General features: G+C 39.1%; 1 protein-coding gene across 1 annotated transcript in view; it reads right to left on the bottom strand.

Moving 5' to 3' along the window:
* Window positions 1-23928, bottom strand: part of ahr2 (aryl hydrocarbon receptor 2) — a 59320-nt gene that overhangs the window by 27210 nt on the left and 8182 nt on the right. The window contains exon 2 of the mRNA XM_079593166.1: window positions 22427-22614. Within this exon, the coding sequence (XP_079449292.1) occupies window positions 22427-22614 (188 nt within the window). The remainder of the gene's footprint in view (window positions 1-22426; window positions 22615-23928) is intronic.

Here is a 23928-nt window from a genome sequence, read left to right as displayed (position 1 = left end):
AAAAAGAATATCAGGGGAAAACCATGGGAGACGTATGTAAATCCAAAATACTGGAATTCCATGGAGTTTCACTTTTGAGAAGAAAAAAAAACTCCCCACCCATTCCTGGGTGATTTTCCCAAACTGTTTCCTGGCCATGCTATCTGCGGCCAGTCAAATTCGCCTAGGGTTACTTCAGAAAAACAAAACGACAACTTTAAAACAAATATTACATCAGATTAGTACAAAAAAACTTGATTGTACTCGACATAAAGAGGAAAACTAAGACTGGAAGTGCCATTGGCTTATTTAGAACTTGCTGAACGATTTCAAACGAGTGTTTTTTAGTTTACACAACAGCTCAAATGCTGTCACACAATTTGTACTTGCACAACCATTATATGTACACTACCATTATATGTACAAAGCCTGTGGTAATTTAGGAACTTTGCAGGAAATTTGCCAAGCAGTGATGGAACATTCCGGTGACAAGTTTCAATTACCGTACAAACAGTTTTAGGACTCTGCCAGGGTGAGATCATCAAGTTGCTGGCAACCTCCTAAACGCATAAACAGTGTTTTTGTTTCATAACAAACTTGCATTTAAAAATCAATCCATCCATCTCACCCAATGAAAACACCCCCCTCTCAATCTCCCTCTCTCAACTGCTCTTGTTTCCTCCCTCGACCTCTCCGTCTAAATAAACTCTTAACACGCAATGCTACTGGCAATAAAGCCACTTCTCAGGAGAATCTGCCAAACACATCATTCATCAGGGCAAAGCGATAGAGAGAGAGAGAGAGAGAGAGAGAGAGAGAGAGAGAGAGAGAGAGAGAGAGAGAGAGAGAGAGAGAGAGAGAGAGAGAGAGAGAGAGAGAGAGAGATACGCACCCTGCCTCTTATTGCTTGGGCCTTTTTATTTACGATACGCACACGCACACTTCCGCAAAATGACTGTACTGGATGTTTTCTACAAGGCTTTCTCATGGCCAGGCCCTTGGAACATATGTATTTATGTGTGTGTGTGTGTGTGTGTGTGTGTGTGTGGGTGTGGGTGTGGTTTGGGTGTGGGTGTGGTTTGGTTTGGTGGGCTTCAGTCTAGTGAAAGCTACCATGGTCAGGATGTACGCCAACTGCAAAGTTGCAAAGTAGTCTGGATCCTGACTACACACCCAGAGTTCCTCCTAATAATGCAGAACGCTGCGGAAACACTTCCCAGAAGTCTCTAGAGAGCAGGGGCGTCGTGCCGAATACTGAAACGTCCCGGATTATTATAGATCAACTGAAGAGATGAACAACAGTCGCTCGTTAAATATACAAGATCTTGCCATATTCCAAAGACTGAATCACTTTCACTCACACACGCTGTAAATCATGCTAATCTGCCGTAAAGAGGCATGAGGTCAAGAAATACACAACAAAATATGATTATAATAGAGAGTTTCTCTAAATTCTGACTGGATGAGATGCATTCAAAGCTATTGTAAAATGCAAATAAATGCACAGTATGGTGACAGACTGATAATAGTAAGAAAAATATATTTAAAAGTAAATATTTAAATGGAAAAACTGTCAATAAATAGATGAAAAATAATTCTGTTTTTTTATTGATTGAACTTACACCAATGTTCAATAAATAGTATGTATTTATTAAAAACATTCCATGAATAGTTTTTTCATTCATACTTATTCATTTAAATGAACAAATAAGTAAATAAATTCAAATATTCCACAATATTTTTTTATTTAATTGTATAAATGGTTTTAATAGTATTAACTTTTTAACACTATAAACAAAACATACACCAGAATACACACTGGTTTAATACAACTATTACTTATTAAATATTGCTTTTTTTATTTATTACATTATTTACTTACATCAATGTTCAATAAATAGTATTTATCTATGTAAAACCAATATTCAATACATTTGTTTGTATTTTATTGTATTAATTTTCAAACATGATCTATTTCTGAACACTGGTATAAATAAATAAATAAACTGAATATTGTTTTTAATATACTGAACATTATTTACTGTAATTGTATTATTTATAAATAGTTTATTATACATTTTTATTTAAAACCAACATTCAGTAAATGTGTTTTTTATTTTATTGCATTATTAACTTTAACGTTGAGTAAATATATTTAATGAATATAATTTTAAAAAATTAGGTGACTGTTGAATATTGGTATATATAAATAAATAAATAAACTACGTACGAACATTTGTGTTTTGTATCGTACTGCTATTGGCGCCGTTTTATAAAAGCAATTTTAAAGTGCTTTTCCAATGACTAGAAGTGTAAGAAGACTGTAGGTAAATCACTGTAACGTACAGCTTCGAGCGGCTTATTGCTTTAGGAAATATTTGCGCATCCTACACGATCACAAAAAAGAAATGACCAATATCGTTGTCATCAAAATCTCACAGCTCCATCATCCTAACTAGAATTTTCCAATTGTGATGCGTTGGCTGCCAAGTAACCTGTGAGGGTTTGTTGCTAAGGTTACGAGTGTCTAAATGTCAGTCTGATGCAGGTCACTTCCTGTGTCTGATAGGAAACTTGGGTGTGACGTCAGAATTTCGCTGCACAGAATAACACAATTCTTCGAAACAAGAGCATGGTGTGGGTTGGGGTTAAAGGTTCGCGTTTGATGTGTGTACGTTCAGATGTCACTAGGAATGCATGTGTGCGTGTGTGAGGTTGTTGATGAGACCAAATTGGGCGCTGGTTTTGTGTGTCGGTGCACACGCACTGTTAGCGGAAGTGGCGTTTAGTAGAAGCGGAAGTGCCATCGTAGAAGGGACAGGAGCCACCACCGCATTGTGCCCTGCACTGAAAGTAAAGGCCCAGACCGCAGAAGGCACCCGGGGGCTTCCCCTTATGTGGTTCGGCACATTTGCTGAACCGTCGAGACGGTGTGTGCCAAACACACACCATTTGTATGCATGAGTTAACAAATACGGTCACACATACAGACAGACAGGCTTCTAACAACAGAGATATGGCAACCGCCGCTTCAAACTCCCCTGAGTGATGCTAGAAAGGTCTCCATGGCAACCGCCCTTGGCAACACGACAGAGTCACCAGTTAAAACAAAACCAAGACAGTTTCACACATTCACTCACACAGACAGACACACACTCATCCTGTAGCACAAAGGTTATAACAGGTTAAAAGAGTTTAGTATAAACATAACATTTATAAAATATATTATGCCACTATAAATCACTATAAACCCACTAGTACTATAATTTTTTAAATATTTTATTGGATTAAAAAAAAACAATACTTTGTCTATCTGCCCAAATAAACTTAGAATGCACTTTGAGTTACTATTGTTTATACTACAGGGCCGTTGAATGCTTGAATCTGATTGGTTGACGAACGTTCTGAGGTGTGCAATTATATTCAGGGAACCGCACGGCTAAAGTAGTTCCGGCAGGTCTTAACCGTACTACAGTTCCATATCACTTCACGTAGTCAACTGTAATAACGGAAAATAGGATACAATTCATAACAAGAAAACTGCAGCCCCATGCGCTCGATCTGCAATTTCCAATGTCTAACTTCACAATCAATGGAAATATGCAGTTTAATTTTAATAAATAAAGTATATAGCCATATAGTCCTATATAGCCTATAATCAATAGAAAATTAAAAAGAATATTTAAATAAATTGATAGTCCTGCTGCAGATAATATAACAAATAAAAAATTATTGATTGGCCTATACTTGTTAAAAGGGCTTTGTGTTTCATTTATTAGGCTAGTCTGTCACTAATAGAAAAAAAGAATGAACGAATTAATTAAAACGAATTTAATAAATAAATAAATAAATAATAATATTGACGCGAATGCTTCTTTCTCTCTCGTCATAACTGCATTAATAACTGCATAAAGCCGGGGACACACTTACTGTAAGGCCGGTTATGAATGTAATTTGATACTTGCATGCACGCGTGTTCAGCGCGTCTGTGTTCACAGCGGTGTTTAAAATCTGCTGCATTCACAGTCAGAGAATGTTTCTAGTCGTTACGTGTGTCCAGCATAAGTGGCCTTTACTCTGCTATCAGCGGCTCAGACCTCCGTTACTAACTCTAAAATGACGTTTTGGAATTAGCAACGGAGCATAGGTTTAGATGCGCAAGGAATTAGTCCTACATACAAAAGCGTTTTAATGACAAAAACTTTACAAACGTCTTGAAATACATAATCTGAACAATATTTCGAGGTGTGGTAACTGTAGTATAAGCGGAATAATTGACGACAGGCCGTTGAATTATTAGAAAAATAATGCACACCCGAGGTGTAACGGCTCCGCTTCGCGTCGTGACCGCATTACCACCTCGGGTGTGCATTATTTTTCTAATAATTCAACGGCCTGTCGTCAATTATTCCTTACGTATAAAATGTGGTATATAATTAAACTGGCTTTGCCTTGCCTTAGAATAAATAATATTATTTAAAACTTTTTGTAAGTGTAGGCTACTCTAATATACAGTACAACGTATTAACTATATTACAAATTTTTTTTTCAATGTGTAGTAATTTGTACGCAAAAAAATAAATATAAATGACATTACTCCAATATAAATACATCAGCACTATATTAAAAAAATGATAATTTTCTCATATATAATACATCTGAGCTATACTCAAAAATACATTTCAGAAAAGTAAAACACTTTTAAAATGTAAAAGTTAAAAATTAACTATAAAAATGTATATTACCAAAAAATCCTTAAGTACAATTATACTATAAATGAAATGTATAACATTTTGTCTATAACTGATAATGCTGACATCCTTGATAGCTCTGGCAGGTTCTGCTTTGCATTTCCTCTGCCGTTTTGTCTTTGTTTACTTTATCAAAAGCTGAAGTAAACAGAGCGACAGTGTGCATCTGCCGCACATCTAATGATTCAGCAGCATCTGTTTGTCTGGGAAGCGTTAACCGCCACGGGCGCGTTCACACACTCGTCACGGCGTGTGGCCTGGTGCACGTGCGCGCTCGGGCACAAGGAGTTACGCTGAAATTACAGGGTAGAGGCACTACAGCCTGAAAGTAAAATGCAGATATATGACATTCTACGGTGGAATGGCGTGTGAACTTCTCGCACGTCGTCAAAACAAGGCCGACCCCTCCCTCGACTCAACTCTCCGCATTCCTGGCCTGCGAAAAGGTGTGTGCACTTCCACAAATCATTATGAAACACTGCATGTAGTGGGTGTAACAATGTTTACATAAAGGAGAGGATTCGGGAGGAACAATCAGGTCTAGTGAAAGTGAACGGTGACTTCGAAACATGTTTGAATAATTAATCTAAACTCTAAGCGACACGTCGGTTAACTATGCAATGATCAGCAAGACCAATAGGAAGCCATGCATGCCATTTCAGAATATCATTACATTGCGGACACAGGACGCTGCCCCTTTAAGACTTTTTTCCCTTCGGTCTGTGGGATTTCGTAAAGCTTCATGCAGTTTTGCACTCTGCTGCTCAGACATTCAAATGTTTGCTGCTTTAAATAAGCGCTGCCATGTAAATGTGAGTCTGAGAGGGTGGGAGAGGAACAGAAAGGGAAACAAGACATACTATGTAATGTAAACCCTTCTTAAAGTGTCGCTACTCGTACTACACACAGAAATAATTCCATGCCCCCGTATGCTTTCTTGCGCTTAAAAAAACCTGCACAGCTGTCCTTCATTACAAGTTATTGGGTGGATATTTAAAAGAGTCCTTTAAAGGGGTAAGATGATGAGTCAGAACCAGGACAAGTAACACAATGCACCTGTTCATCATAAAAAAGTGCTTTGCATGGCTAGCAGAATAACAGTAAGAAACATTCAGCTTATAAAGCAACTACATTTAAATTTGCTGCTTTATCAGGACGTGACCAGCGGACAATGCGCGATGGACATTTTGCACTATAAGGCTAGCAATGGCTATGCTAACAGTTAGCATACATATAGAGCTGAAAAGATTGTTTTTTCGCTAACTTTTGGTTAAAAACAGCAGGTAAATGGCTTAATTTTAGCATGTGGTACACTGTAAAAAATTATTTTCATGATTTATCATAACTTTTTTTTCTTTTGTCAAATTACCTTAATTATTACCATAATTTATGTAGTTCAGATAACATAATATTTTGAGTTTCTGTTGATTAAACCAATCTTATTCATTGTATTGACTTTTTGTGCTTTTTATTATTATTTGCATACTTTTTTTTATTTCAATGACCAGGTTACTTTTTTAAGTTAAGCCAACAATATATATTTTTTTACAGTGCAATTGCAGTTTACACATTATATTGATAAATATGTTTTAGAGTGCACTATATACTGTAGTAAAGAAATCATTTTTCATGGCTAATGTATTATGTTAGTGGGATATCACTGAGGTAAATGGTTTTCTTACCTGTAGCCATTTCAGGTGACATCACATCACAGGACAGGACATAGAAAAGAAACAAAAGACAACATTTTATTTAGTTTTTTTTTTCTTCGTTTATCACAATTATTATTTATCACGTAAGTATCTTTTTAATTTAATAGACGTTTTGTGTTTTTCCATCGCCTTGATTTTTAAACCTTCATGGATTGATACCACACTGAGAACAGAAAACACTCAAATACTGTTAAACAAAACAACACATCTGGACGCTACAGATTACACGGCCATAGCCATTCACAGAGAGAGAGAGGGAGGGAGGAAGAGAGGGAGAGAGAGAAATTAAAACACGCCAGCTATGCAGAGGGAATATTATCTTAATCTGAAAACATTTAGTTCCAGTAGATGTTGCCTTCAGATATCCCCTCTCACGCAGGGGCTTTGGGAAGCCCTGTGCGCGCCGTCACTCCGATTCCCGCAACCAATGGCTTGTGAGGTCTCCCATAAATGTATCTGTATGCATATTTTTCACCCTCCCTCCGTCCCTAAGCTCTTAATGAGAGAATAAGAAAGAGAGAGAGAGAGAGATCTTCACCATTACTCTTAAAGAAACAACCTAAACCCTGCTACCCGCCCTAGCCTGGCTGATCGCTATCTAGCAGCGCCATTGTGTCTGTGGCGTACTTGTTTTCCTTTGCGTTGTGTGTACGGAGGTGGGCGCTGCAAGAACAGGGTCTCTTTAGAAGCATTCATGAAGTTTGCGGTCTGTAAAGACCAAAAGGTTTCTTATATACATATATATCATTGTTTCAGCTGTGACCGAGAGCTGTAGACGTACAATAGAAAGTCTGTAAACTACAACGCAAGGCCTGTTTAAGCTACAGGGTAGGGCTCTCAGTGCTTTATTTCTGGGCATTGGAACGTGACACATATTTCACTGAGTGGCTGTCTGCTTTCGTTTAGGCAACAATAATTGCAGCTTCCAAAAATAAAACGCGCGGCCATATATTTCGACTGCTGTTTATATCTGTCCAACAGCTGGTCATTTATTGTTTCTCAAGCTGCCTCAGCTGTTGCCTGAACCAAAGAGGGTGAATAAATAGAAAAGAGATAGAGATAATTAAAAGCAGTAAATAACGGTAGAGGAATCATCACTGTTTGAAGAAAAAAAAGAGTCTGAAAGAATCTGTAGTCGTATGGCTTTCCACAGGCAACTCTCTCCTGCTTCAAGTCTTTTAAGTTCACCATAATTCCTTGCCTTTCTTTTCTTCGTGCACGGCTCAGGGTATCCTGTTTACATACCTCAGGCCTGCACATGAAAGCGGGCGGCTGTAGCAACCCCCGACCAGACATGTTGGAAAACTGCTCGCACAGGCCTGCCATGCCCTCAGACCAAAAGCAGTGTACAACAATGGCATGGTTGTGTAATCGCAACACAATCACAGAGCTTTTCGTCCCTTCCTGAATCAAGGTGCCACCAAGGGTTGGGAAGAGTGTGAATGCCCAGCACACGCAAATGCTTTAGAAAACTAGGGCAAAATTGCATTAGTGCTGCTGGAAAGAAAAGAAAAAGGGGAATAAGGTTCCTACAAATGCATATAGGAACAGGAATCGTAAGGAATTTAACGCTTATTCTACTTGACGAAAACTGCATTAGTTCGGCACACCTGCCATTGGGAAGGGAAGAGGGGAATGTCGTTCCTACATGCGGTTGAGGCACATGTAGGAATGGGAATTGTAAGGAATTGAAAACGTCTGTTTTTGATTGTGCAACATTAGTGCAGTACAGTTGCCATTGGCAAAAAAAAAAAAGGAAGTAGAATGGCTCCTACATGCGGCTGATGCGCATGGCCACATGTGCAAACCATTTTCCGTCCCTTTCTTTGCAATTAGAATCGTAAGCAATTTAACGCTTGTGGGTGTGATTCTACTGGACAGAAACTGCATTAGTGTGGCACACCTGCCCGTTGGGAATTCCTACATGCGTTTGAGGTACATGTGTGCATGTAGATATGGGCCAGAACACTAAGAACCTGGAAATTGCAAGGAATTTACCAGTTCTGACTTTAAATCTACTTGATGATTCTATTTGAACTGTCAATTGTCAATCCATTGGATTTTTCTCTTGAGATAACATCACCAAATTCTGAACCAGTTTTCGATTTTCAACCCTGGGGTATTTGTCTTATGCAATGCAGCGCACCACTGACGGAATCTTGTTTTGACTGTTTAAATGTCAAATGAGGTCAAGCAGAGTTTTTAAGATCCAAATGGCTGGAGTAAACAGAAAGCACAAACGGTTTTGCAAGCGCACCACAGGACCTGCTTGGTTTGGGGTTTGAAGTTAACCAGCTGGGTTGAGGTTTTAAGGTGAGGTTTGGGAGAAGGCTTCTGGTTTGGGGTTGCTGGTTAATCTCAGTTTCTTTTTCCTTGTCAACTTGTACAGAATGACAGAAGAGAACAAGGCGTTTATTCTGTTGTCCTTGACTTGGCATACTTTAACTGGACCAGGGTGTTGATTGAGTTAAGACAGCTTTGTAAAAAATGGACAACTTGCTGCAAGAATGCTAGATAAGAACAATGGTAGGGAAGTGTTTTATCAACGACCATGACTTGGTTACGATAGAGACAAATGCTTGAGTGGCAGTTGTTGTCACATACTTCAACACATAATCAGAACAGCAGGTCCCTTTGAGGTCCTGCAAATACAAGTTTGTTTTGTCACTTAAATCCATGAGAAAAAAGCAACATGCTTGAATTTTTAAGGCTATAACAAAAATGTAATTGACATAGGTAAGAATGAACTGTTGGGTTGGACTGGGGTCAGATGTTTTGCTGATATGGTCTTGAGTGTCTACCCTGGTACGTGGTGGTATCAAGGAATGAGATTTTTGAGCAACACTCTGGTAATCATTTACAACATCTTAACACTGTTGCAGCAAGTTTTCCAGGACAAGTACGACTTCCATTATCTTTGAGTTGAAGAAATTAAATATTGAAAGTGTAGTCTGTGTAGCAAACATTTTACACACACCCTTGCATTGTTTATTTACAACCTAATCAAATTTGTCATTATACCAAAAAGCAGGAAATGATCAGATTACTAGATCTATCCTACAGAGGATCTCTGAGTCAGTCAGTGAGTCAATGACATAGCTTCAGGGTTCAGAAAGACTACACTGTCTGCCCATGAGTCAAAAGCCAGAGGTGGCAGAAAAATCACAATGCAAAAGACTTTCCATGACTCTTTAGTCTCAAATCTAAAGAAGCAAATTCACTAAACGGTATTTTGTGAACCGACTTTGGTCACAATAGTTAAGAAAATGAAATTAAAATGAATTAAAATGAATAATATTACCAGCCAATAACCTATATTATCCATCCTCAATTTATAATGATCTTTTATATGAAAACAATGAAAGTCTATGTTTTTTCTTCATTTAGTTAAGTGTGTAGTTCTTAGAAAAGGGAAGTTTTGACAGTTCTGCTGTGAAAGTGAGGACAGAAAGGACAGTGCCAAGATAACACTGTAGCTGGACAAACACAAACATGCTCCCAACAATCACACACACACTTATTCTGCTTGTGTTCAATTGCTCATACAAGCACTTGTGTACACAAACATACACACACACCTTTCCCCGCCCATTCGGCCTCTTTGTTTCTGATGAGAAGGTTCACCTAGCTTCTTGCTTTCAAAATGTCCACAATCGTTCCTTCCACGGGCCCCCTTCATAAACACAGGACACATACACACACATAAGAACGGCAGCTCCATGCTGACAGACGGGGCTGGTTTAACCCGCTCTCCCTCCCTCCCAATGGGGGGGAACAATCCAAGCCCGGTGCAGACACACACACACACACTCCGCCAGACCTTGAGCAGCCCCCTCTTACTGACAGATCTGCAACAGTGCTCTCACGCAAGCCCTGCCTCCCCTGAGACACTTGACTGCCAACAGAAAACACACACATACACACCGAACGTCCTGAGTGTGCTCGCATACACACACACACTTGAAAATTTCCTGCCCGCATACACAACTCACAAGTCTCAGGCACAGACATGCACACACAGGGATAAATGCACACCTGAAAACATGTATTTCACCACAAAAACATTAAACGATACGTTAACTTCAAGTACAGGTCGGAAAACTTGCGCACATTTGACCATTGTCCTTAATACAACTCTGTAAACAGGAAATACATTCTATCTCTTCCTGCGCACATCGCAGCACCGGTGAAAATGCAAAAGTGTGAAAACAATGAGGGAGAAAGGAGGGGAAGAAAACTCAAGAGGAAGAGTACAGTGCACTGGGGCGTTCAATGACCTCTCGGGTCCGAGCGGACGGGAAATGGTGTCGGGGTCCAAAAAAAACTGCTCTCACCCACAGGGTTTCTTTATCTGTCTTGACTTACAATACTGATATTGCACTCTTTTGATATTGACGTTTTTTCCTTTTCTTCCTTCTCATTAACCCTCCTCTCACAGGGAGTCTCTTTTTTGGTTTAGGTTTTACTGTGATTCAAGCCTGCTGTCTTTCAGTGTTGTTTGTCCCAATGGAATAGAGGAATGAGTATATATCGGCCATGGCTCCTGGCATAAGGAAGAACCAGAGAATTGGCTGAAAGTCTGCTCTTTAAGACTTCCAAGACTTTCCAAATCTTCATATGCATTTTTCCCGGTCTATCTCGACACTTTGCTTTGCCACCAGGGACTATTTTGTCTCTTTGGACCGATGGGAAACTAAAAACTGAAACGAGACACTAAAAGTCTTGATAATCTGCTACGTGTAGGGTTGGAGGAAGCAGGTAGGAATGGAGTGGATATGTGAGAATAGTAAAACCTTCTTGACAATATGCCCAAGTGCTTGTCACCTCAAATAAACAAGACAGTAAAATCTCCTTGTCAACTTCTTCTGTAAACTGTCATTCAGAACAGTGGGGACGGGGCGTTGACACGTCTGGTAATTTTCCACTCCCTCGATACGAAGGATCACTTCCTGATAAGCTAATGACAAGAGACTGTAAACAAAAGGATAGGCTAGGTGTATTATACATATACGTGTATATTACAAGAAGAGTTAATAACCCTTATGTTTTGACATACATTGAGTTATGGTATCAGACGCATCTCATTGGTTAAAAGAAATAGGGTACAACGGTGCTAAAGGCACACTCTAAGAAAAATGTGATTTTCACTACTCCCATAGGTATGATTGAAGATAAAATATGTTTTTATTTAACATTAATGGAGCAAAATAAAATTAATTTGTGTGAAAATTAATCATAAATGTGGTTTGTTTGTTTAAAAATCTTATAAATGTAGGAGGTGGCAAGGTGGACCTTTTACTGTTACGTGGATAGCAGATGAACCCAAGCGCAGGCAGTATGCAACACACAATGTTTAATTAAAGAATAAAAACAGGGAAAACAAAACCCACGAGGGGGCAAAACATAGACAGAAACAAAAGACTACTTTAGACTGACAACATAAGACTAGGACTCAGAAAATAAACTAGACACTAAACTAACAGTAAAGACAAGATCAAAACCTTCCAGACAAGACTTACAACAGGTAACTGACGGGTAGTTTCACACAAAGTTTGACAACGTATGATAGACAATTAACCGGCACAGGACAGCAAACACAAGGGGATTAAATAGGGAGAAACTAATAAATGGCAACAGGTGAAACTGATACAACAATGAAGGCTAACGAGGAGAACAAGGGGGCGGGGTTAAGTGACGAGACACCGCAAGCACACAGCCCAAACACAAGGCCATGTGCTTGCACACAAAACATGGGTCTGTCATGATCCTGCCTCAAGACTAGAGAAAATCAAGGACACGAGGGCAGAATCATGACATTTACCCCACACACACGGTGCAAAAGGCACAAAGTATTGATACAAATTGATACCGAGGGACTTGGTCAGACAAAACATCGGCAGAGACTGGATGGGTCTGGCCAGGGACTGAAAAGCCTGGCGAAGTTGTTGTGGCCTGCGTCGAAAGACCGAAGTACAGGCCGATTGAAGATCGAAGAGATGATTAATATAATTTTTTAAAAGATGATGGTTTCATTATAAATATGGTGATTATCTCTAAGGTGGACACCCTACTTAATATATGTTATTTACCATCTGAATCTAACCATGTCATGTCAACAAGTGGAAAAGTCAGTTAGCTATTTATTCTCATATTAATTATTGTGCCTTTCGCTCCAACAGGACGGGTGCCTTTTACCCCAAATACCATACTTTAACATAATCTTCCGTTATTGAAAAACTGTTGCTTTAATTACATTGAACAAAACTAAAAAATCATTAAGAAGACCGTTGTCTCAAAATATAGACAATAATTTTATCGATTCTCATTTACTACATAAATCTACAACATTTTAAAAAACATTAAATATAAGATCAAATGAGGGCAGAATCAACTTTGTGTTGCTGTCCGCGATAGTGTTAAAGATCAGCCAAATTTCCATGTGCATCATCAAAGAGAATAAATAGAGAATAGAGAATAAAGTCAAATACGCCTTTTACCCCGGTATACCTTTAGCCCCGTTGTACCCGACTACAGTTCTAAAACAGTTGTCAATGACGCCATAGATGTCTGGCATTTTGTTTTGGCACATAAGTTCTTATGATGTGTGAAATAAATCATGGATATAACTAAGGCAATAATGCAAAGGTTGCCAGATCAGTAGTAGGCCTTGTTGTTCTTGGTAATGTTCTGCTCCTGTTAAATGAACAATCAGTTCCTGATAAACAGTTATATAATGAAAAAGGTTAAGTGTCAAAGAACTAGATATTATGACAGTTATCAATGACCACCATTAACAGTGTTTTAGAGATAACATTGTTGCAATAAGTAACCCATAAGTCACTCAGCAACTGATGATACCAAACAATAAGCAAACAAGTAGACTAATAATCGCAGAACTGCACTTTCACCGGCTAGACCCTGTTGGAAAATCTAGTTTAAACTGGAAACTGTGTTTTGGAAAATGCTAGCTGGTTCAAAATCAATGTGATGACCTTGTTTGAGACCAGCATGTGCCAAAAACCAGCTCGACTGTACTGAACTCATATGTTGGTGGTCCAAGGTTGCTAGCATATGCTAATGACCATCTCGAAAAACCTAGAAACCAATTAGTATGTTACAAAACACAGCTACCAACTATGCAATTCTTGCAGGACCCAAAGAAAATATTTCTTTCTCTGTTGCCTCGAAACAGTTTTGTTTCTGCAACTTGAGAATCACATCCTTAATTCTGACAGCAACTGTATGTTTAAAGAAAATAGAAGAGATCTTGCAAACTTGGTTAAAAAACAGTGTCTTGACCATATTTCAGATCTGAGCCAAAGTGGAAGAGTATCAGGAAACATCTTTTTCCTTTTCGAAAACCCCAGATAATGCTGAACATCCCCTAAAAGACCTCTCCTTCCTTTCTGACTTTCTCTCGGTCTTCCACCTCCCATCCCGGTCTCTCTATCTGTCCCTTTCTCCATGTGGCTTTAAAGAGATGGATGAGGTGAGTTGTGTGTGCATGTTTTAAAAAAGACAAGGAAAAGAAAACAATGTTGTGATGGCAGGATCACAGACAGATAATTGGAAAGGTAGCATGCAGGTGAGAAGAGGAAGAAAAGTTGTGGATTGACGACTGCAGATGTATGGCAGCCTGCCGCAAACACTGACAAACGTTTCCCTTCAGGCAATACGGAGCGAACAGACAGTCAACCAACCAGCCAACCACAGTGCTGCAAAAATCCTGCTGTAGTGTATACCTCAGAGCTAGTACTGTACTGTTTAGTGCTAGTTTGCTAAGCAAATGAAGATTGCTCAATGTTGTAAAATACTTTCTTTTGCTCTCTCACCTTCTCTTTCTGAACAAAGAGTACTTCCTGTGTACACGGAGGAAATTGAGCAACACGTTTAACAGGTTTCCCCTGCTAGGATGCCAAATGATCAAACCGTGTACGTTCCAACAAATGTGTAAACACATCAAAGTTCAGGATTAAAGCTACACTGTGTCATTTTTTAAGTTGATTCTTAGCATAAAAACACTGTTCTTTTATTATTACAATTCTCATTTATGTGCAATTACTTCCACCAACTAATCAAGTATTCTCGTAAGTGTAGAATCTGCCATTCAGAATACATACGAGCAAGTCGCTCGAATGGCGGCAGCCATGTTGCGCCTCCATCTTGAAAATACATTAGCCAAAGAGGGACATACCTAGAAATTCTTTATGGTTTTACTACATTCACACTAACTGTAGAAATGTACTACAGCAACAGTGACTAATAATATGGTATTTTTTGGGGGAAATACTGCATAGACTATTAAAGCCCTTACAAATAAGTATGTACCATGGTACTGGAATTCATGACTATGTAAAAAAAAAGGTACTCTATAGTACTTCCAAAATACCATGGTAATGGGAACATGTCAAAAACAACCATGGTGGAATCATAGTACTTTTTTAATAAGTATTTTAAAAGAAATGATTGTGGTAATACCATAGTATTTTAGACATGCCCAATGGCAGTGTTCTTGGATGTACCATGGGGTACCCTATAAAAATAATATACCAACGAATCCATTAAACTATAGTTTTGATATGATTTATGTCCAAAAACAATATCAACAACAAATCTTACAGTAAATACCAGAGTATGGTGGTTATTATGCGAGGCTACTATGGTAAACTTTCATAAGGCTGAGGGTTAACCACCCTACATTTTTGGTTTAGTCATTTCCTATTCGTTAGCATTTCAGTTGGCAAAAATGACTGACAGCATGGAGATGACTCATGATTTTTCTTCCCTACCCTACCTCAATTCAGCCACTTCCCTACTAACCTTGGCTCACATCTACTGGAACGGGCCCAAATCTGCTGTGTGGCGTCGTGTTTTAGCGGGAAAAACCATGAAAATCACAGCATGAGGCAATGAGTAGCCGCAAGCCAGCAAAACGCATAGCCGCTAACATCTGGTGGCAGAACTACACTGACTCTTGTGCCCAGTGATTCATACTTGAGTCTCATGCACTCTATGAAGAAAACAAGCTGTTTGGTGCCATGCACAACATACCACACGAGTGAAACTGCTGCTCTTGGTGTGCTTGATACATTCTGTTTGAAGAGCGCTACAACCTGGAATTATGAGATTACTCATCATTGCTAGCACATTAATCCCTTCTTCACACGGTCACGGAATAGGGATATCAAACGTTCTGGTAGTTTGATATGAAATCAATGCAAAAAAAGAAAAGAAAAAAAGAATGTGCAATAAATAAATAATTTTTTATATTAAAAATTAATATACAATTTATATTATATAATTTTTGATTTATAAACAAAATATTTATTAAATGATAAATGTATTAATGTAAATACATTCTCAAATGTGTTTAAGTTTATATAAATCTAAATAAATGTTTAAATGATAAATAAATATATATCAAAAGTATGAACTAAAAAACATATTTGCTTTTATGTTAGAAACGTGTATCAAGAATGAAGAAATTTAACTGGTACTGGTATCTGCTAGTGAATTTTTTTTGTATAATGACAAGTTGACAACCCAATCACAGATGTTTTCGCTTGCTCCCCATAACTATTTCATTTATTTCTAGTGACTACAAAGGCATTATGGTACCTCTCTTTCCAACCTTCTCTCTCAAAAGCAAGTAAGAAGTCATGCTGGCTCTTTATCATTCTTGGGCTTGTCTCCACTTGAGTAGCCAAGTTCTGTGTTTTGACTGTGATGATGTTAAAAGCTCCGTTTTGTGTTGCTGATAGGTATGCTTGTTGATGCTATCGCCACCTCAAGTGTAGGGGAACACTGCAGCACTTGTTTTCGTGTGATGAGCCTGCGAGAGCCCCTTTGGATTAGCACTGCAGCTTTACTATTTCTCTCTTTTTTTAGTGGGTGTAAAAACAGTGCGTTTCAACCACATGTGGTTGTGACTTGCCAGGCAGGCACAAAAAGTTGCTTGCAAGTCATACTTTAGAAAGACGTGTTATCTAAACAATTGCCACAAAAGAGAAACGTTGTAAATTTGAATGATGAAAAAAGCTGGTTTCATATTAGTGGGCGACCTGGTTTGCATAGGAGTGCTACTGGGTAACAGAGGTTACGTGTGCCAGGATATAAATAGAGACAGCATCATCTGAATGAGAATTACCTTAGGCAACACAGCTACAAAGAGCCTTATTACGATGGTATTTCAGATGAGTGTCTCAGGAGCATAGCCTTGTCAAAGAGATGTCTACGTGTGTCTCCGTAAGCATTTAACAGTTGAAAAAAACGTGGGTGAAAAAAGCTTGTTGCTCTGAGCTAGGTACGTTAGCAATGAAGTGGTGCTATCAGAAATCAATTGGCATAAGCACTACTTTGGCAACTGCAAGTTGAATCACTATGTAGCTATTGAATCCTGATGTATGCATATGCACCCCATAAACAATTCAATAAAGAGGAATAAGATATATATATACACACATTTTCAAAGAGTAATATATTGCTAAAGTGAAATAAGGCCTGTAGTCCTGAAAAAACAAGATAAATGTATTTGTCTCTTGAATTAGTACATCAAAGTAACAGGGCGTAATGTAAACCTGTGCATGTACAAGCTCAGAATTAAGACCCCTGCTGGGATTGTTGTTCTGCGGTGAGACTAATGACTAAATGTTCACATCAAAGGGCAAAAAAAGAGAGACCGACCAAAGTACGCTCTCGCATTCAGAGACGCGGCAGAACAGAAAATCGTGCAGTTGAAGTGAGGGAGTGAGAGAGGCTCTCGTCTTTCCTCTCTCTGTTCCAAAGCCTCTGGTGTTAGTCTCTACTTTCTCATGCCAACACAAATATTGATGTTCCGAGTCCATCTGTCTTGTCTCCCATCAACAAAAGAAAGGGCAGGCGAACTCTTCTAACCAAGGACAATAGGAGACAGAAAAAAAAACTCAAAACAAATAAGGGCAGGGGAAACAAAACCTCAAGCAGGACAATAACGAATGCTGCTTTCATGCCTTTAAAAAAATTAAATCAGGTGTTAGCAGCACTGGAGGTACAACTAGAGTTGACAGGCCTCAGGGATACTGAGGTTTAGAAAAGACAGAAGCATTTTGTTCCATTTTCTTGGCTGCTTGGGCATTCCGTCTGTCATAAACAAGAAAAGAAGGAAGACAGAAACCAAAGTTTTTACAACCCCTTACATTCCTCAAGCAAAACTTACTCAGCAGTTGAAGGTTAAAAAAGCAAAAGGTTAACACAATATACTTTCACTGCAATTACAATCTGACCTCAATCTATAACTTACAATTGAAAATGAACAATTTCTCAAAGTTATCTGATAAAAAGGGGCATCTCTCTGAAGAGAAGTTGTCCTTTTCTACGAGGACTAACCAGCATGAGCAATCAAAAGACTAGTGTTTAAGTTCAAGATTGACCATGCCCCTTCGTGTTACAGAAAGTCCTTAATTGGCCAATTAAGACACAAAAGAAAGAAGGAATGATGATAAACATGACTTGACATCATGTTGAACAAAATAATACAACACTTGTGGTCTTGCGGAAGACTAATTTTCCCACTCAAGTCACATTTAAATTTCATGATACTAAAATTGTCTGTGTAGTTTGCCACCTCTGAAATGGGACACATCCTAAACACTGTACACATCTGAAGGGGAAGACAAAGTGTTGATGGATAAAGCCACCAAGGTTCCACCCCAGTAGAACAAAATGAGTGTGTTATGAGAAAGAGGCAAGTTCCCACTTTTTAGCAGATTTAATGAGAGAGACCCCAAGTGGTCTGAGGCCTCCACTACCTGCAGAGCCCCCATGGCGTGCCGGAATGCCTCAGGGTTCAGAGCACTAACCCTTCCCTTCCTCAGCCCTACCACCCTCACCTTGCCATCTATTTACCGTCAGGAACGTGGTGATCTCTACTTAGATAAGACAGAAAATGCAGTTCAGAAAAACGAAATTTGCAGCAAGAATGAGGGTGAGGCTAAACACTTTGAACAGGGCAGTGTTGTCAAACGTACTAGTACCAGTCGGTACTTTAAAAAGTACATTGCTTAATAACTTTGCTTTCAAACAGTCTTGCTCATGTTTTTTTGAGTGCTCTCTGAGCATCAAATGTTTTTTTGCGTGTATTTACAAGTGTTCAGCACTGTAGCCAATAGGTCTGGACCCGAATATTTGAATATTCGTTTGGTGGGTTGGTATTCGAGTTTCAATTTTGGGATTAGAATATTCATTGTTTTTTTTGTGTGTTTTTTCGCACACCTGATATCCCCCTCGTAACGGTTCTCATTTGCGCTTGAATATGTTTACACTATAAAATCAGGCGAAATACAATACTCTTTTTTACAATTATCTTATATAGCCTAGCCGTTTTTAATAGGATGGACAGTTGAAGGAACCCAACCTTGTTATTGATAGATATTTGCTTCTTCTTAGCCAACTGGAGTACTATTCTTTGTCTAAAGCGCACAACTGCATGAGCTTGAATGGACAGAAGCGCATGCCTGAGCTTGAATTTTGGTAAGCTGCGTTGCTTTGACATTGTGGAAAATAAAAATATCTTCAATAAAATTGTATCAATCTAAATGAATCTACTGCATGATATAGGAGCTTGTTAAAACTAAAACGTGAAATTTTATTGGGATGTCATGTCATGTTTGTTGAAATGTGGTACTGAAATTGGTACCAAGAACTGAAATTTTGGTACTGTGACAACCCTAGGGTAGAGGCATAAAAACTTGTTTAAACATGGAAAGGGCAAAGATGAAGAGCAAGGAGAAAATGAGGAACAATGAACCTTTATTTCCAGGACTCTTTCTGTCTCTCTCTCTTTCCGTCATACTCTGGGCGCCGCAAACGTAGTTTTGAAGCCAACTGATTCATCCCTAAGGTCAAATCATAGCTAGACCAATGACACACCACATTACAATTCAGACAAGGACCATTCTATGTAGCGACTCCTCCAGACCTGACCCTCATCAATACACAACGGTGCCCTGGCCCCAGTGCATGCTGGGAACGCAGTTCATACAATGTCCCGTTTGTGCATCTCACCGTGGGATCGAATCTTGTGGTTTTTCTCAGTGCAACCTTCTGGATCCTTCCATCTCCCTCTGTCTCTACGGTTTCAGATGATGGGAGGACGTCAACAGAGGATCCATTCTCTGCAAAGGCAGTGTCTGACCTGCTAGAAGCCAGACGTGGAGGAATCCGTAGCCCTGGGCACGCCTCTCTGCATTTCACAGCTAGTGACGAAAATAGCCAAGCTGATAAAAGAGTTACTGTACTCGTAGCCTTGATCCAATTAATACTGTTGTAAAGGGATTGAAAATAGCTCCACTGTACTGCACAAAAATGCTTGAGAGTTCCCAAGACGTTATTTCCTGATATTACAGTAATTAATTATGGATAGTGAAGTAAATGACCTAGTCCCTACCAAAATGTAAATTCTTTTGACAGAGAGGCAGAGAAAACCGGACCTCACGACGCAGATAAGAAGTTAAAAACCACAAAGCAATCCCGGAAAGACAGATCGGATGGGGGCAATGAAGAAAATAGGGCACTTATCTAGCACCTCTGTTTGGATATGTCTAGCACATGCTCCCAATTTGTCGCTCGTCTATTTTTCTTGCTTTTTCAAAGAACCTGTGAAATGACACAGTTTTACCGCAATACCTTGTGTTTCCTGTCTGTCAAAGTTTATTTATGCTGCATATACTGCAGAAACATCAGACACCGTCTACTTGTAGGGCCTCATGTCGCCCTCATTTCTATGCTTCACACTTGTGGTTACTAGGGACATTGCACACAAGCAAATGCATAGAGACACGTTTTATTTGATCTTTTAAGAGCGACAAGTGCTCTGCGCAGCTGTGAATCTTGTGGGCAGGTCAAAAATAACCTCTCTTCTTGTGGACCGTCTGCTTCATGTTTGGCTCTCTTTTCCTGTGCTGTCTCGTTCTCACTCGCTTTTCTACTCTCCCCCAAATGCCTGTTTCTAATTGCTGCTATTTTAGTAGAACAATAAAAGGAAGCTTAGCTGGGGGCACCAGGCTGGCACATTTGGGGCTCTGTCAAGCCTTTGGTGGTCCGTTTGTTTTGGAGGGCCGATTTCTAATGAAAAATGTAAAAGGGCGGTGGAGAAGGATGAAAAGCCTTGATGAATTTCCACATAATGCATGGCCGGTTCTTTAAAGGAAAAGGAAGTTCGAGTCTGCCAGTGTAATTATGACAGACCTTTGAGATGACACTAGGTAAGACCTTCTGTCCTGCAAAAAAACTGGGTTATTAATGAGTCTCTCAAATCCCCATGCAGACTGGGCAAGTTCCCTGAACAAGGTAGGGAGTCCAGGATGTTGCCAGGAACTCCATGTTGTCTGATTCAGCACTCTTAATGCCAAACCTAGTCTGTTTGTCTTCCTTGCCCTCTGATGGTGCCAAGATGACTCCCAAAATATTTCCCATAAGGCCCTTTTTCTTTTCACAATGGAATTCTCTGCATGCACCTCATAGCTGCCACGCTTATTCAGCAAAGAGTTCAAGAAAAGACACATGCTTAGTGTCACTATCCTGTTCAAAAAACAAGATAACAGAGTCTAAGATAAAGGACCTGATACATGTTTTCTGAAATCATTTTCACACACACAAAAAACCTCCCTACAGCCACCACTGGGGTTAATGTTAACAAAATCTAATACTACATCCAGATTGTGTGTTAAAAACATGAGGGTATGTCTCGTCATTTTACAATCATCTAGAAATGATAGCAGAGGACAGCAACACATGTCCTCTGGGATTTTTTCTTCCTGTGTACCTGTTTACCGAACACAATGCAATACCTATTTTTGACAGGTGGATAAGCCAGTCAAATGCCACAATTGTTACAAAAAAATAAAAATTATGACGTCCTACATCTACATCTCGCCGGAACTGACTACATTTGCAAAACAGCTTTGTTTTGTTTTTGTTTTACACTGTCTACCTTTAAAACCACTTCACAAACCAGACTACAATTTAAAATCAATTATTTAGTGGCTAACTCAACATTTCGAAATATGAATTTCTATGGAAAATAAACTCTAAATAAACATTATGGATGGTCTTGTTCTGGGAACTTCTGATTTATCCTTCCGTTGAGAGGTTTCCCCTCTATATTATTCTTAGAAACTTGATTAATTCCACGAGAAGATCCTACGTCACTCCTTGCAAGGTCATACTGAGATGTTTTTGTGAGCCTTTTCTAAAGACATGCAAACAAACAATCATTTATTGGCTGAAGACCTGAAGCCCTCAGAAACTCACAAAGGTCTATGCATATTATTCATGAAGCCAGAAAAAAAAGAGAAATGAAAGATAAATCAGGCCTAACTTAAGATGTCAAGAAAGTTAAGGACCCCAAACAAGACTAGCATGTGATCTTTCAGCTGCCTTGTAAATTTTCACAGAGATAATAAACATGTCAGCTGAAGTCACAAGTTTCTAGCACATCATCCTTGTGACAGGGACCTTCTGGTAAACTGTGTAAGCAAACAAATTCATTAGAATTTTACTCAAGATGCTACATAAATGACTAAGACATTCTGAGAAGCATTTTCACACATTTGGTCTGAAAAACAGGAATCATGTAATCAAGGGTGATATGTGGAAATGCAATAAACTTCCTCTGGCTTCATTTGCCTTTGGTAGAAAGGACATCAATAACTGTGATAGTTAACTTATAAAATTAATTCATTTAACTAAAATTCATTGGAAATTAATCAGTGACCGTTTATCTGAGTGGAAGCTTAACATTTAGCACACATATTCTGACTCACTAAGCAGTGACACTTGCATGCGATGGCACAAGTTTCAGTCCTGCTTGTGACATCTTCTGATCCTTTCCCCCCTTCTCCACATCATTTCCTGTCCTCTCATTACTGTACTTTAAGACGGTTGGTTCTTAACAAATGCATATCAGGATTTAGGACTGCCTAAAATAAGACTAAGTCGTGATCTCACCATTGAAGAAGCTCTTAACTTTCAGGTATCCAACACTGAGTCGAAGCACTGACAGTTTGTCCAGCCGTGCACGGATGTCTTCTGAGAAGGGTAGAAGGTTGGTCAGCTTGTCCAATTCGCCGTTCAGCCGGTCTCTGTGCCGCTTGGAGGGGTTGGATTTGATACCATCGGGTGGTGGTGGTTTGGGTCTGGAGGAAAAGGAAATACTTTGGGTTAAACTGCTTGTTATGGAGTGTGATGCTACTTTGGACAGCCATTATTCTTGTGGCATCTAGTTTTTTACATATCTTAAGGAATGCAGGTGACCTTATTGTTTGAAAAATGTCCAAAAGGAAGAATTCAGGAAGATGAAAGGCTACAAAGAAGAAAGAGTGTCTGTGTATAATACACAAAGGATAAAAACAATTCACAACTGGCTTATCATAAGTTTAGGTACAAAGCAAAATATAAATATGTATAAATAGGGGTTCAGGCAGTTTCAGGACATTGTGATATGTGAAAATTTCTTAGATATTCAACCTCAGTATTTTGATACCGAGGTGATACTAAACTGAAACAATGACGGCAGTCTTTTTGCATTATTTCGGTAGCTGAACAATGTGTTAGTCACATTGGCTCCTTTTGAATGCTGGCTTGTAACATGCTTAATGTTTAGCAAAAAAGTTTTTTTTTGACCATCAGGCTTTGTAGATTTAACATTTTAAATGTCAAATCAGAAATGTAAAAAAACGGTTTAACTGATTCCGTACTACATCAACAGTATATCCTCTATTATGAAACCCATTATCTAAGCTTGAGGACTCTTACTGGAATCATTGCCATCAAAACTGTTTGTAACTCAAACTCATACAGCCTTTTCATTGCCTGCCAGGCCAAAAGACTAAGAGCGGTAACTCTAGCCATCCGAGCCGGACCCTAATTATGTTTTCCCAGAAAGAAAGTAAAACTAGCCTCCGAAAAAAGAGCCTGTGGGGACAAAAGAGCGCGTTCAGCCCCTTCCTTCCCCTTCAGCCCTGTGCTCCAGCTCTCTAGAATGACATGGAAGGGCTTGTCATTGTTGGCGCCGCATTGATTCACCTACTATTTCATTTCTCAGGAGATTCTGTTCTTTAGAATGGTCTTTATCGGTGATCTCTGAGCTAGATGCGTCACTAAGTTTACAGTCAAAATGTACTCAAATGTCTTCAAAATTAAACTTCAACCTTCAGTCTTATCTAAAACTATTTATCCATTTTTGGATCGCCAAATGGATGTTTTTCAGGGACCGTTGGCCCCTGACTGAGCAACCTATCACTTGTCCAATCATGCAGCATTCATGCTAATGTCAATTCAGGGGTCGTTTACACAACACCGTTTTCAACTAAAAACAGAATTTTTTTTGTGTTTTGGCCGTTCATTTACACGACAACTACGTTTTGAGGTCCAAACTTTTGAAAACGGGTTTCAAAGTGCAAGTGTATGAAAACCATTATCGTCTCCGTCCGTGTAATGTACAAAAACGT

The sequence above is a fragment of the Phoxinus phoxinus genome (genome assembly GCF_949152265.1).
Source record: "Phoxinus phoxinus genome assembly, chromosome: 20".
Lineage (NCBI taxonomy): Eukaryota > Metazoa > Chordata > Actinopteri > Cypriniformes > Leuciscidae > Phoxinus > Phoxinus phoxinus.
Note: the sequence above shows the minus strand (reverse complement) of the source record. Positions and strands in the feature narration are given on the sequence as shown.